At 45.9% G+C, this 13,261-nt stretch overlaps 1 protein-coding gene across 4 annotated transcripts in view; it reads left to right on the plus strand.

Moving 5' to 3' along the window:
• Positions 1 to 13,261, plus strand: part of PCSK5 (proprotein convertase subtilisin/kexin type 5) — a 1,700,773-nt gene that overhangs the window by 657,442 nt on the left and 1,030,070 nt on the right. For all 4 annotated transcript variants that reach the window (XR_013607101.1, XM_078675787.1, XM_078675788.1 and 1 more), the window contains exon 6: positions 12,938 to 13,026. Coding sequence is in view for 3 of the 4 variants with exons in the window: in XM_078675787.1 (XP_078531913.1) it covers positions 12,938 to 13,026 (89 nt within the window). In the remaining variant the exon portion in view is untranslated. The remainder of the gene's footprint in view (positions 1 to 12,937; positions 13,027 to 13,261) is intronic.

The following is a 13,261-nucleotide window of genomic DNA, read 5'->3' on the forward strand; positions in this document are numbered from 1 at the left end:
CCGATTCCATAGAGATAGGAATCCTACGCAGTCCTCGAGATTCTTCTTGCCTAATAGACGCACTCTGCAGTTCCCCATCGGGTCATTTTTGTATGCCAAGAAAGTGGTTTAGGAGGTGAAGCAGATTTCCACCTCATTGTGATGGCACGTTTTGCTATCAACACAGCCATGTCTGCAAATCTATACTGGACGGACCTTCTTGCTCTTGTAGCGCTTGTGCAGACCTAATAGGCAACTTGAATGCATTATTAGAGTACTTTGCATAAGCACCTGTTACTTTACACAAGAACATGTTCATTTTTGTAGTAACAGGGAAATTTAGTGATTTGTCGAAGATCACAGGATGTTGTGCCAAGGCCTAGACTTAGACCTGGTTTTCCAGCTCCATGTTCTGCAGCTCTGGCCTAACACCGCGTTCTCTCCTCCTGTTCTGAACCTTTGACTGAAAGGGCTCTTCGAACTTTTTTTAAAAAAAGTTTTAAAACTATCACCTTGAGCAAGTCCTATTTTATGTGATGTGTGTTGCATTGATCTCCATTGCAAACACTATCAGAGCTTTGTGCGTGCTGTTTGCTCTACCATCTCTAACCATGGTAGCTACAGCTTCTGCTGTTATGAGCCCCTCTCCCCAGTTATTTGTCTGGGAACCGGATATCTGGTTCTCCACTGGGTAAGCCAGCGCAAGTGGGATCCGGAGTGATTAGCCATTAGATCTGAATTCAGAAGCCAGGAGCTGGGTTTCAGCAAGCATCATTAATAGTGACATAGAGCATTATTATGCAAGAATTTGAGGAATTATTTTTCATCTGAATAGATTTACCATCAGCGGGCAGCGAAGGCGCTAGCTGTCCTGCCTATTATATAAGCTGATGGCATTTGATTCAAGTCTTATTTATTTATTTTGACTTCTGAAATCAGATGGATTATGTGCTGTATCAAATGTTGACACTGAGCTGGCTAATCCGAGCCACCATCTTCCCAAAATATGCTGCTTTAATGGCTGCCAAGCAACGCCTAAGCTGGTCTTTGTGAAACTTGACACTGAAGTTTTGGGCTTTGCTTGTGCTCTTGTAAAGTGCTTCTGTAGCTTCAGAGCACTAAACTAAATTAGCCATTCCTGCCGTCTTGTTTAAACTTGCAATTAGCCATTTTTCCCTGATTGTCAGCCAACTGCAGTGACGGTTTTATTTTAATAATTTACAGCATGAACTGTTGTCTGTGAAACCTTCCCTCCATCCGAACACGTGCCTCTTCCCTGTTGTGCCATTTTTTGCTAGGGACTGTCGGCAAGCGCATGCAATGAACGATAGTTGAGTTGAGGAAGAATTTATAGAGCGCTACTTTGCCCAGGGGCGTCAAGGCGCTAGAGATGGAATAAAGAGCTGTTAGGTGAGAGACGGGAGGGAAGGTCAGTTGTAGGCCTGCCTGAAGAGCCAGGTTTTCAAGGCCTTTCGGAAAAGGGGGTGGGAGGTGAGTTCCTTGATCTCAGCCGGAAGGGTATTCCAAATTTTAGGAGCACAAGAGCTGAAGGCTCTGTCGCCCCATCTGGCTTTGCTGGTTTTAGGGACAAGCAGAAGGTGTTTATTGGCTGACCAAAGGGCCCTGCCGGGGACATACGGAATTACCAGAGGTTTGATGTCTTCAGACCCAAGGCACGATGGGTGAGACATAAGACCTTGAACTCTATTCTGGCCTGGATGGGAAGCCAATGAAGGTCCTTCCTAATAGGGGTGGCAGAGGCGATTTTTGGGGCAACAGTGAGAAACCGAGCAGCAGCGTTTTGAACTGTTTGCAAGCGCTGTATCTGGGATTTGTTAATTCCCAGGTACAGCGAGTTACAGTAGTCTAGCCTTGAGGAGATTAGGGCCGTCGTAACTAGTTTACGGGCATCGGTGGAAAGATAATGAGCTAATCTCCTCAAGGTTCTAAGAACACCACAACAGGTGGCGGTCGTTCTGCTGACTTGTTTATGGAAGGAGAGTTTGGTATCAAAGATAACACCTAGGTTCCGGGACGATTGAGAGGGCAGTGGACAGGTTCCTAAAGAAGAAGGCCACCAGTTCATTGACCAAATCTCCTCCTTGCCTCCAAAAACCAACACCTCCGTTTTTTCCCCATTCAATTTAAGGGAATTCCTCACCATCCAATTTGCAACCGATTCCATGCAATTCCTGAAGTTACGAGATGTAGTTTCAACCGTTTGCAAGAGGGAGACCATAATCTGAGTGTCGTCAGCATAGGAGAGAACTTCCAGCCCAAATGATCCTACAAGCCTGGCAAGAGGTGTAACATAAATGTTGAAAAGCGTGGGGCTCAGGGACGAACCCTGAGGCACCCCGCACTGCACAGGCTTGGCTGGGGAGAGAAAGTCACCCAGCTTGACCCTTTGTGCACGGCCCTCCAGGAAAGATTTTAAAAGACTGAGTGCAGGTCCGTCCACTCCTAACCCCTTGAGCCGTTCGACTAAGATGGAGGGGGATAGGGTGTCGAAAGTGGCAGTAAGGTCGAGCAGGACCAGAAGTGTAGCCTGGCCACTGTCGACCTTTGCACGGATGTTATTGGTGACGACAGGGCGGACTCCGTACTGTGAGACCTGCGAAAGCCGTGCTGAGAGGGATCGAGAAGGCTGGAGCTCTCCAGGAAGGCACTCAGGTGGTGGTTTAAATGGGCCTCTAGCATTTTTGCGGGGGCTGGGAGTAGTGAGATAGGCCGAAAGTTTTTAAGGATCCTAGGATCAAGTGAGGCCTTTTTAAGGAGGGGCTTAGCAGGCCTTAATTGCTGTCCATCGTTCCCTGTAAAGCCAAACTCACAATCACAACACTGGCCATGAGGGTTCTACGGTGACAAGTGGCACTGAACCTCCCCTCGACCAGAAAGAAACCCCACGCCTTTCACAACAAACCGTTACAAACCGTTACATCAGTCTCCTCCGGTACAGCTCAGCATTCTCCCCCCTTTAAGAGCAGTGTCCCAATAGATTGAAGAGGGCAGGTGCCGGCTTGTACAGCACACCATTCTACAGCTGGTCTCGCGATTCTGTAAAACGGTATGAAAGTGTGTATTGAGATTGTGACAAGCGTACAAGATTTGGACACTGCTGGTCAATTTCTTTGAATTTATAGCCTTTTTAAATGCGTTTTAACTCCACATGATTACACTCTACTCTATAACACATAGCTACACCCCATATAAATCCACTCTATGCCACATAGCAACAATCCACATAAATACACTTCACACATACCACATATTTCCCCTCAACATAATTTCACTGTGCCACACAGTTCCACACCACACAATTCAGCTCCATATATTTCCATTCCACACCATAATTCCAATCCCCAATACAATTCCAAGACACACTACATACATCCAGTCCACACTACAGAATCCCACATCATGCTACAATTATTAACACCACCACACAATTCCACTCCACTACATTCCACAACACACAATGCTACAACACACAATACCACTTCAAATAATTACACTCCATAACGCATAACACCACTCCACATAATTCCAGTAAACTCAATACCACATAATTACTGTCCACATATTTCCACTGCACACATGCCATGTAATTCCACTACACATATCCCCACTCAGCGCCACACAATTCTACGCCACACAATTCCACAATAAATATTTCCAATCCAACCCACATAATTCCACTTCACACTGCATCCATCCACTCCACTCCAAAACACATGGCTAAAAGACATTGTCATTGACAAGGCCAATAGCGCTTGAATTGTCGAGACCTATTAGCTTTGCCAGTGCTATGTTTTTTTTTTATTACACAAAGATTCAAAGTGGGAGCACCATGTGCAACCACGTTTTGAGGTCAAGCCTGCAACATTGTGTGCGCTGCATGTGCTCATGCTTTCAAGACGCTATTGTTTACAATAAAGGGCCTGGAAGCACGCCCATTGCTTTCAATTTGTTGGCATGAGCGTCTCTCTGCTTTGCAGCCTCCTAATTGGCCACCGCAGCCCAGCCTCGCCTCCCTACCTTTCAATTGAGCATGGAGCACAGGCCAAGCACAGATTAATTCAACGTAATCAGTGCCCGTCTAGTGCTCCGACATGATTGAGGTACCATTTCTTCTCCCCATGACTTCCCCTGCCCTGCTGTCCATTATTGCTGCTTTCTCTACCTGCCCCCCTGTGTTTCTTAACCCGCCCTCTTTTTTTGTCATATTTCACAGCAGCCCGGGCTGCTGTGCAACATGGCTTTAAAACAAAGGTGCTATATTGTGGCCAGTGTTGACCGCATCATAGCGCTGTCAACCCTGGCCACTATATAGCGCCTTTTTTTCTTGACCTAAAACCATGCTGCACAGCTGCTTTCTAAAAGGGACAGAGAGTCACGATTGGTGTGATGGCCAGGCAGGGTGGAAAAGGGGTGAAAGAGGTAGAGAAGACAGCCTGCTACTCAAGACTGCAGCTATCATTAGTGCAGCAGGCACAGTAGCATTTGGGCCCGGAAGTGTGAGGCGCTCCTAACACTCTAATTGTGTGGTGTTGTGTTTTGGTCAATTTCTGTTTTTGTTTGACAAATTTGTTCTTTTGCAATTCTCAGATTTAGTGCAGATTACAAAAAAAGTCTTCCTGAAATTCTCAAAAGCCCTGCCACGTGCGCTTAGACTTGGCACTCACCATGTTTTGCCCTAAAGCTTTGGAGGGGCCTGACATTAAAATATTTCCGGGGAGGTGAGGGTCATGGACTCCGAGCAAAAAAAAAGGTTGAAGATCTCAAGTGTAATGGAAGCAACAACTTGAAATACTCAACGGCTTTCTTGCTGTCATTAATGTAAGAAATGCCTTTATTTAATAATAGATGTTTGCGTGAGTTCAGTTTAGGGTCACTAGCAGTATGTATAAAACTACTTCGCTTCACCTGCTGACGGGCGGGGTTAAAACACTCGATCTTCCATTAGTAGCGCCATCTTGGGTGAGGGAGGATCAGGGATACTGCCATTTCTCAGCGCCATTTTGGGAGGTGCTCTAGGGGCTGGGCAGTGTTCATAGGCCTGCATATTTAAGCAGGGAAGTGCAAGCGCGCTGCCCCAAGACTACAGAATTGTACCGCGGTCACGCTGGATGAGTAGAAAGAATTGCAGGGACTTGTACACTTTTTAAAATCGTCGCGAGCTGTCTGCTCACTATTTTTTAAATTCTAGATGTGTATGCTTGATTGACTTGTTGTTACGCAAAGCCACTTACCCGCACAATAAAACAAGCATTTGCAATGCAATAGGTCTCGCATTAGGAAAGGTTGAGCTATTGGTATTGTAAATGACAAATTTTGTATTTGTGTTGGTTTTGAAAATAGCTAAATTAATAGCTTTGTCATTTACAATTCCAATAGTTTTAACTTTGGCAAATGTGACACCTATAGCATTTGTAATGCAATATATGCTGTATTTATGTGACTTAGATGTATTTATATTACAAATAACAATGGCTTTTAATGTTTTTAAATAATTAATACTTAAATAAAAGTTATTGTAATTTATAATGGCAATAGCTTAAACATTTGTAAATAACTTTTGTGAAGATTATGTTCAGTGTATTTTATTGTGACGAAAATGCAAGAAAAGAAATGAAATATTAACATCTTTTTGTGACATTTGTAATAAAGCTTGAAACATTGAGAGAACATATTTGAACCTGTTGTTGTTGAATGGTTGCACAGATTGATGCTGTGGTGGCACTGAGTGATGTTATGGTGGCGACGAGTGATGCTGTGGCATTCAGTGATGCTGTAGTAGCGCATAGTGATGTTGCTGTGCCCCTGAGTGATGCTGTGGTGGTGCTGAGTGATGCTGTGGTGATGCGATAGATAGAGTGAGTGTGATAGATAGATGGAGGGAGGGCGATAGATGGAGGGAGGGCGATAGATGGAGGGAGGGCGATAGATGGAGGGAGGGCGATAGATGGAGGGAGGGCGATAGATGGAGGGATGGAGGGCGATAGATGGAGGGAGGGAGGGCGCTAGAGTGAGGGAGGGCGCTAGAGTGAGGGAGGGCGCTAGAGTGAGGGAGGGCGCTAGAGTGAGGGAGGGCGCTAGAGTGAGGGAGGGCGAAAGAGTGAGGGAGGGCGAAAGAGTGAGGGAGGGCGAAAGAGTGAGGGAGGGCGATAGAGTGAGGGAGGGCGATAGAGTGAGGGAGGGCGATAGAGTGAGGGAGGGCGAAAGAGTGAGGGAGGGCGATAGAGTGAGGGAGGGCGATAGAGTGAGGGAGGGCGATAGAGTGAGGGAGGGCGATAGATAGAGTGAGGGAGGGCGATAGATAGAGTGAGGGAGGGCGATAGATAGAGTGAGGGAGGGCGATAGATAGAATGAGGGAGGGCGATAGATAGAATGAGGGAGGGCGATAGATAGAATGAGGGAGGGCGATAGATAGAATGAGGGAGGGCGATAGGGAGGGAGGGTGCTAGAGTGAGGGAGGGCGATGGATGGATTGAGTGAGGGAGGGCGGTAGAGTGAGGGAGGGCGGTAGAGTGAGGGAGGGCGGTAGAGTGAGGGAGGGCGGTAGAGTGAGGGAGGGCGGTAGAGTGAGGGAGGGCGGTAGAGTGAGGGAGGGCGGTAGAGTGAGGGAGGGCGGTAGAGTGAGGGAGGGCGGTAGAGTGAGGGAGGGCGGTAGAGTGAGGGAGGGCGATAGAGAGTGAGGGAGGGCGATAGAGAGTGAGGGAGGGCGGTAGAGTGAGGGAGGGCGGTAGAGTGAGGGAGGGCGGTAGAGTGAGGGAGGGCGGTAGAGTGAGGGAGGGCGGTAGAGTGAGGGAGGGCGGTAGAGTGAGGGAGGGCGGTAGAGTGAGGGAGGGCGGTAGAGTGAGGGAGGGCGATAGAGAGTGAGGGAGGGCGATAGAGAGTGAGGGAGGGCGATAGAGTGAGGGAGGGCGATGGATGGATTGAGTGAGGGAGGGCGATGGATGGATTGAGTGAGGGAGGGCGATGGATGGATTGAGTGAGGGAGGGCGGTAGAGTGAGGGAGGGCGGTAGAGTGAGGGAGGGCGGTAGAGTGAGGGAGGGCGGTAGAGTGGGGGCATGGGGGCGGTAGAGTGGGGGCGTGGGGGCGCTAGAGTGAGAGCAAAAGAGTAAATGAAAGTTTCTCGGAATTTGTGATATTTGCAAGGCTCAGGGTAAACAACAGCTTGCACTATTGACACGTCTCAGAAGATTTTCCATTAGAAAGTCTGTGGTGGTTTGAGGAAAGGAAGTGGCCGGAGATCAGGGGAAAGCTGTCTTCAAGAAGGAACAGCCAGTGTTCAATTACAACAAGCTCTCGGCATTGCGTGGCATTGGAGCGGCTTCCTTTGAAGTCTGATGAGGGGTGCGAGGGAGCGGCTTCCTTTGAAGTCTGATGCCGAGGCTCAGACAAATGGTGTGGGATGTGGCTGGCAATAGTGTGGGTGTGCGATGTGCACGCGCCTGGCTCACATGAACTGTACGCGATCCGCAGCTAGGTAGACTTTTCGGACCACTTACTATAATCTCGCCTATCAATCCCTATGGGATAGAATAGGCGAGACCTAAAAACTAGAATAGGCGAGACCTACAAACTACTTCTCTTCATCCGCTGTTCGAGCGGGGTTAAAACACTCGATCTTCCATTAGTAGAGCCATCTTGGGTGAGGGAGGATCAGGCATACTGTCATTTCTCTGCGCCATTTTGGGAGGCGCTCTAGGGGCTGGGCAGTGTTCATAGGCCTGCATATTTGAGCAGGGAAATGCAAGCGCGCAGTGGGCGCGCCAGAGGCAAGCCCGTCTGCGCCAGTCATGCTGCCCGTTTTGATGGTGACCAAGGGCGCCTGACCTATTGAGGGAACAGGTTATGAGTCTTGGTAAGATAAATTGTAATGCCATCCACCCTACAGCTCTTGCGAGAACTGTGGAAAAGACCCTCCTATGCGGACTGATTAACAGCCGGTCACTTGTTAAGCACTATGCGGAGGCCTCAAGCCTGATCGAAGATTTGAGGCTGGATGCATTGTTCTTGACAGAGACATGGACCACTGCTGAGTCGGTGGTGGAAATAGGGCTTGCTTGTCCTAATGGATATAAAATCCTTCATAAGCCTAGAGTTACGGGCAGAGATGGAGGGGTGGGTGTGATTTTCAAGGAGGAGCTGAATTTCACATCTTTATTGACAGATGAAGTGGCGGGGATAGAACTTATGGGTTTTTCGCTGCAGGCACCCAGAGGTAGCCTACTTATAGGATTGCTGTGCTATAGGCCCCCAGGTTGTACTACGCAATACCAACATCTCCTGGACATTATCACCAATTTAACCCTGGCACACTCCAGAATGATTATACTATGAGATTTTAATCTCACGGAGGATGGGAATTTTAGCAGCCATCTGATAGATTTGAGGCACTCATGCGCATATCTTAATCTTTCACAGTTGGTTGAACATTCCACTCATCTAGGGGGGCATATTCTTGACTTACTGTTATCCAATCAATCTACTACTAAGGTATTAAACATAATTCCTCAGAATTGCACTGACCATCATCTAATTCATTTTAATATTAGGCTACCATGCCCAAAGGATGGCACCAGTCAGCAAAGGACCTATAGGAGAGGCAGGGAATGGGCAAAATTAGACCAGATTAGAACCCATATATCTGCCCCAGAGACCAATTATTTCATTCCCACGGTGACGGTAGAAGAAAATTATAAAATATACACTAGCTATATAACTGACATTTTGGATCAGGTAATCCCAATAAAGAAGCTAAAAATAGGAACAAAACCATGGCTCCCTGGTATAATGAAGATCTGAAACAGCTGTGCATGCTCCGCAAGAAGGCGGAAAGGAAGTGGAGAAAGAGCTACACTGAGGAAGATAAAAAAGACCTCAGATTAGTACAACTGAAATACAAAGAACTCATTCTTAAGTCTAAGGCAGACTTCTACGCCACCTCGATTATACAAGCGCCAAATGGGACAAAAGCTCTTTAATATCGTTAAGGACCTTTCCTCCCCTACTTGTCTGAATAATAAAGTGGCAGCATCACAAAAACTGTGATGAGATTGCCTTTTACTTCCAGGACAAGATTGCCAAAATTGTTGGTACTCTCCATCTTAATAATAATGATGGTCAAGACAATTTAGAACAACTGATGGATGAAGATCCACAACAGCTAACAACCTTGGATAACTTTCAGACCCTCACTGATGCTGCTTTTAACAGCCTGGCGCACAGTGTGACCTCGGGCTCTCCCCTTGACCCCCTCCCTCATAAAACCTGGAAGTCATTTGGTCGAGAAACCTTTGCCTGGTTGAGGCAGATTTGTAATCAATCTCTAGAAGAAGGAATTGTCCCGGAATGCTGGAAACAGGCGGTGGTGACTCCATTGATTATAAAGCCCTCCCTGGACCCGTCAATTCCGGCAAGTTTTAGGCCCATCTCTCTCCTGCCATATCCGGTTAAAATCTTGGAAAAAGCAGTTAGTAGGATACTATCGTGCTTTCTGAAGGATAATCACCTGCTTGGTAGAGACCAATTTGGGTTTTGCCCAGGCCATGGGACTGAGATGGCTCTTGTCACCATGCTGGATAATCTGCGCATGCGAGCCGACAACGGGAATGCCACTGTCTTAGTGCTTCTCAATATGTGGGCCGCATTCGACACGGTGAGCCATCCCATCTTAGTGGAGAGACTTAAGAAGTTAGGAGTGAAAGGACAGGCCCTGCAATGGCTTCAGTCCTATCTAGCAGGAAGACAGCAGGTAGTAACCTTAGCACCATTTTCCTCTAGTAAATCCCCGGTAGTCAATGGGATGCCACAGGGTTCTGCGATTAGTCCTATTCTTTTTAATGTATATCTGCAGCCCCTGCTCCCCATTATTAAGTCCTTTGGAGTCAGCATAGTCAATTATGCCGACGATACACAATTGGCATTTTCCCTAGAAGGTGAACATGCAATATCTCTGGACGTGTTCCAGCAATGTATGCGTCGGACGGCTGACTGGCTCAGAAGAAATTCCCTACAATTTGACAGCGGGAAGACTGAGGTGGTGTACTGCTCCTCTTTCAGGATGCCTAAACCCCTACCATTTGAGTTTAAACTTACTTCTGAGGAGGAACCACTAGTGCCGGTTAGTAAGGTACGCAATCTGGGGGTTCTGATTGACTATAACCTTCAGATGGAGTCACAGGCAAACAAGACCGCCAGTGTATGCTTCTCCTTAATGCGCATGTTACGTAAAAAACTCCCGCTACTACCAAAAGAGTCACGCTCATTGGTGGTAAGAAGCTCAGTGATAAACAGGCTGGACTGCTGCAATTCTCTGTATTTGGGGGCTTCACAGTATATCATCCAGGGATTGTAGAGAGTCCAGTGTGAAGCAACAAAACTGGTGCTTAATAGACAGCGGTGCTTATCTACCACCTTGGCCCTGAGAGATCTACACTGGCTGCCTATCAAGGAACAGGTCCACTTTAAGTCTCTCTGCCTGGTATTCAGAGCGGTGCACGAGGTGGGTCCAGTCCCACTGCAGGAAAAGTTTACATGGTACCAGCCTAAGAGGCAGCTTCGCTCCTCCAGCGCCAGTCTATTGACGGTTCCCAGGTTCAAACGCTCCAAGTTGGGAGGGAGGGCATTTAATGTGGCTGGTGCCCGCCTATGGAACGAATTACCCCTGAACCTCCGACAAACTGATTCTCTGATAGAGTTTCGTAGGAGTCCAAAAACCTGACTCTTTCCTAGGGTTTAACCTCCTGTCTCCCTGTCTTTCTGCTCTGACCTATTCCATTCTGGTCAATTCTTCCTAGTCTGAAGCGCCAGGATACTCGTAGGGTGACAGTATGCGCTACATAAGCATTATAATCAATCAATCAATCAATTTATTATGTGCAGTGCCTAACGTGCCATTTTGAGACCTATTCAGGGCAATTTTGCCTGTGTGGGCAAGATAAATGGATAATCAGGTAAATACCTAAAACACGATGGAAAATGAAATGTAAATTAAATATTTAATTCCTTATCATATCACAATCTATTTTAATTCCCTCCAAAAGAGATATTTAGGCGTAAAGTTCTCTTCAAGAATCGAGGATTTGTTCAATCTTAATTTTGTTCCTTTTCTCACGAAGATACAACGGTTATTTTCTAGAGACTCTAGGGAGAGTCTCCCAAATCAAAATGTCGGTCCTCCCTCTTTTCAATTTCGTATTTTCTGCCATTCCATGAGTATTAGCAACCTCTGTTTTTTAAAAGGTTGAGTCTGTGTTCTCATCTTTTATCTGGCAAAAAAAGCACATAGAATAGCACTTTACATGATACTTGTGAGAACGGCGGATTGGCCCTTCCTAATCTTAGAGATTATTATAATGCCAACTTTGCACAATATTTATTTAGATTTAAATCAAAGGCTCTTAGAGGTCTTTTCGTAAATAATTTTATGCAGTTGATTTTTAAGGAATTTAAAATTTTGGATGTATTAAAAATAACCAAACTGCCTGTAAAAAGTACGGTATAAGAGCCAGAAGTGGCTCATCATGAAACGAAGGGATTTGTACAGTAAATATTCCATCCCTCAGGTACTTGAGGCCTGGAGGCGGTTGCTACAGGTTTAGAGACCAGGCTAGCCCCGGAAATAGTTTAAAGGTGGGGCGAGCGGGTTATCGGACAGTAGTGGATTTCCTCAGGGGAGATTGATGGCAAAATGTATGCGAAGTAAAACAGTGTACACAAGAGGATATCCTTCTTACTAAGGAGGTGATATTAGCCCTAAGTAGTAGCGTGGCTTCGAAACGGCCAGGGGAATGGAAGAGAATCCTCTCCCATTGTATGGGCCCGGAGTCCACCCAAAAGGTGGTTAAAAAATGGTAGTAAAACAAGTCTCGATATGACCGAAATAATCTTGTAAGAGGTCAATATATTGAATTTTTCAGTTTTAAGAGGGTCCAATTGGCGACAGATGCTCTTCTTTTCAAACTGGCTTTTATATAGAACCCCAGCCTTTTTAATCCGTATTAACCGCACTGTCCCAGGTATTTGTGTCTGTTGCCTGATACACTCCCCGGCAAACTGGACTCATATGATTAGCCAGTGCTCATTTATACAGGGATTTTGGACCGAAATATGTCAGTATCTGGTTAATGTTGGCAAAGTTAATGTGGCTCTAGCTATCTGGATGACAGTCCTGGGGTACGACCCTGGAGTGGGACTCTCTACTAAATGTGTAAAATTAGTATACATCACAACAGCGGTTGCCCGATCCCTTCTACTCCAAAATTGCCGAAACCAGATAATTCCCTCATGGAAGGATTGGCTACAAAAAATGAGGCGGGTTAGAGTAAGCAAGCAACAATATGCAATTCGCACTGGGAGAATAAGGAAATCTGAGAATCTTTGGTGAGAATATTTCCAACCGGTAGAAACAGGTGCAGTGTGAAAATGGATTAAAAGAATTGTGGTGTCCCATAACGCGACTCGGGAGATTTTTGGGATATAGTTCTTCTCTTTATGGGATATTAAGGCAACTGCATTCTTAACGATAGTTTGGTTTACGAGAGGTGACGTCATGAGTATTAACTTTGTTTATCGTATTTATTGTATTTATAGAATGATATATGTGCAGGGAAAAAAATGGTATTTATTACTTATATGAAAAGTTCAATTTAACTTGTATGTAGGATACTGTTACACCTGGATCTCAATAAAAAAATGTGAATATACATATATATATATACATATATATATCATACTGCACTTGAACTGACTGTGGATTAAAAAACATCATGAGTTGGTTTCATATTCCATAATGTATTTTCCTGATCACCCCCTTCTATCATTTGAGCATGTTAAAAATGGAAACTGTTGGTACATTAGATAAAAGACAATTACACTCAGTGGGACGCAGGCTCTGAACACTACCTTATTTCTCTAAACTATTCATTGTCTGTTTTCTCTCTCCAGGCATGGAACCCGTTGTGCTGGAGAAGTTGCAGCTTCCGCAAACAACTCGCACTGCACCGTAGGAATCGCCTATAATGCCAAGATCGGAGGTACGTCCAATTAAGTTACACATGTCACAAAGGACATCCATGGACAACTGCAGGGCCGGACTGGGAAACAACGTAATCTAATGCAAATATAAGGGGTGCCCCTGCTAACAAATAAAGTTACTCAGGCAGGGACAATTAGCTGAAATGTACAAAAATCCTAGGCAACTGTTTCTTCATGAGGTAAAAAATCCATCTGCACAAAACTTGGGGCACAAAGTGCAGTGACCCGAGGGAC

Source organism: Lissotriton helveticus, chromosome 2_1 (assembly GCF_964261635.1).
Source record: "Lissotriton helveticus chromosome 2_1, aLisHel1.1, whole genome shotgun sequence".
Lineage (NCBI taxonomy): Eukaryota > Metazoa > Chordata > Amphibia > Caudata > Salamandridae > Lissotriton > Lissotriton helveticus.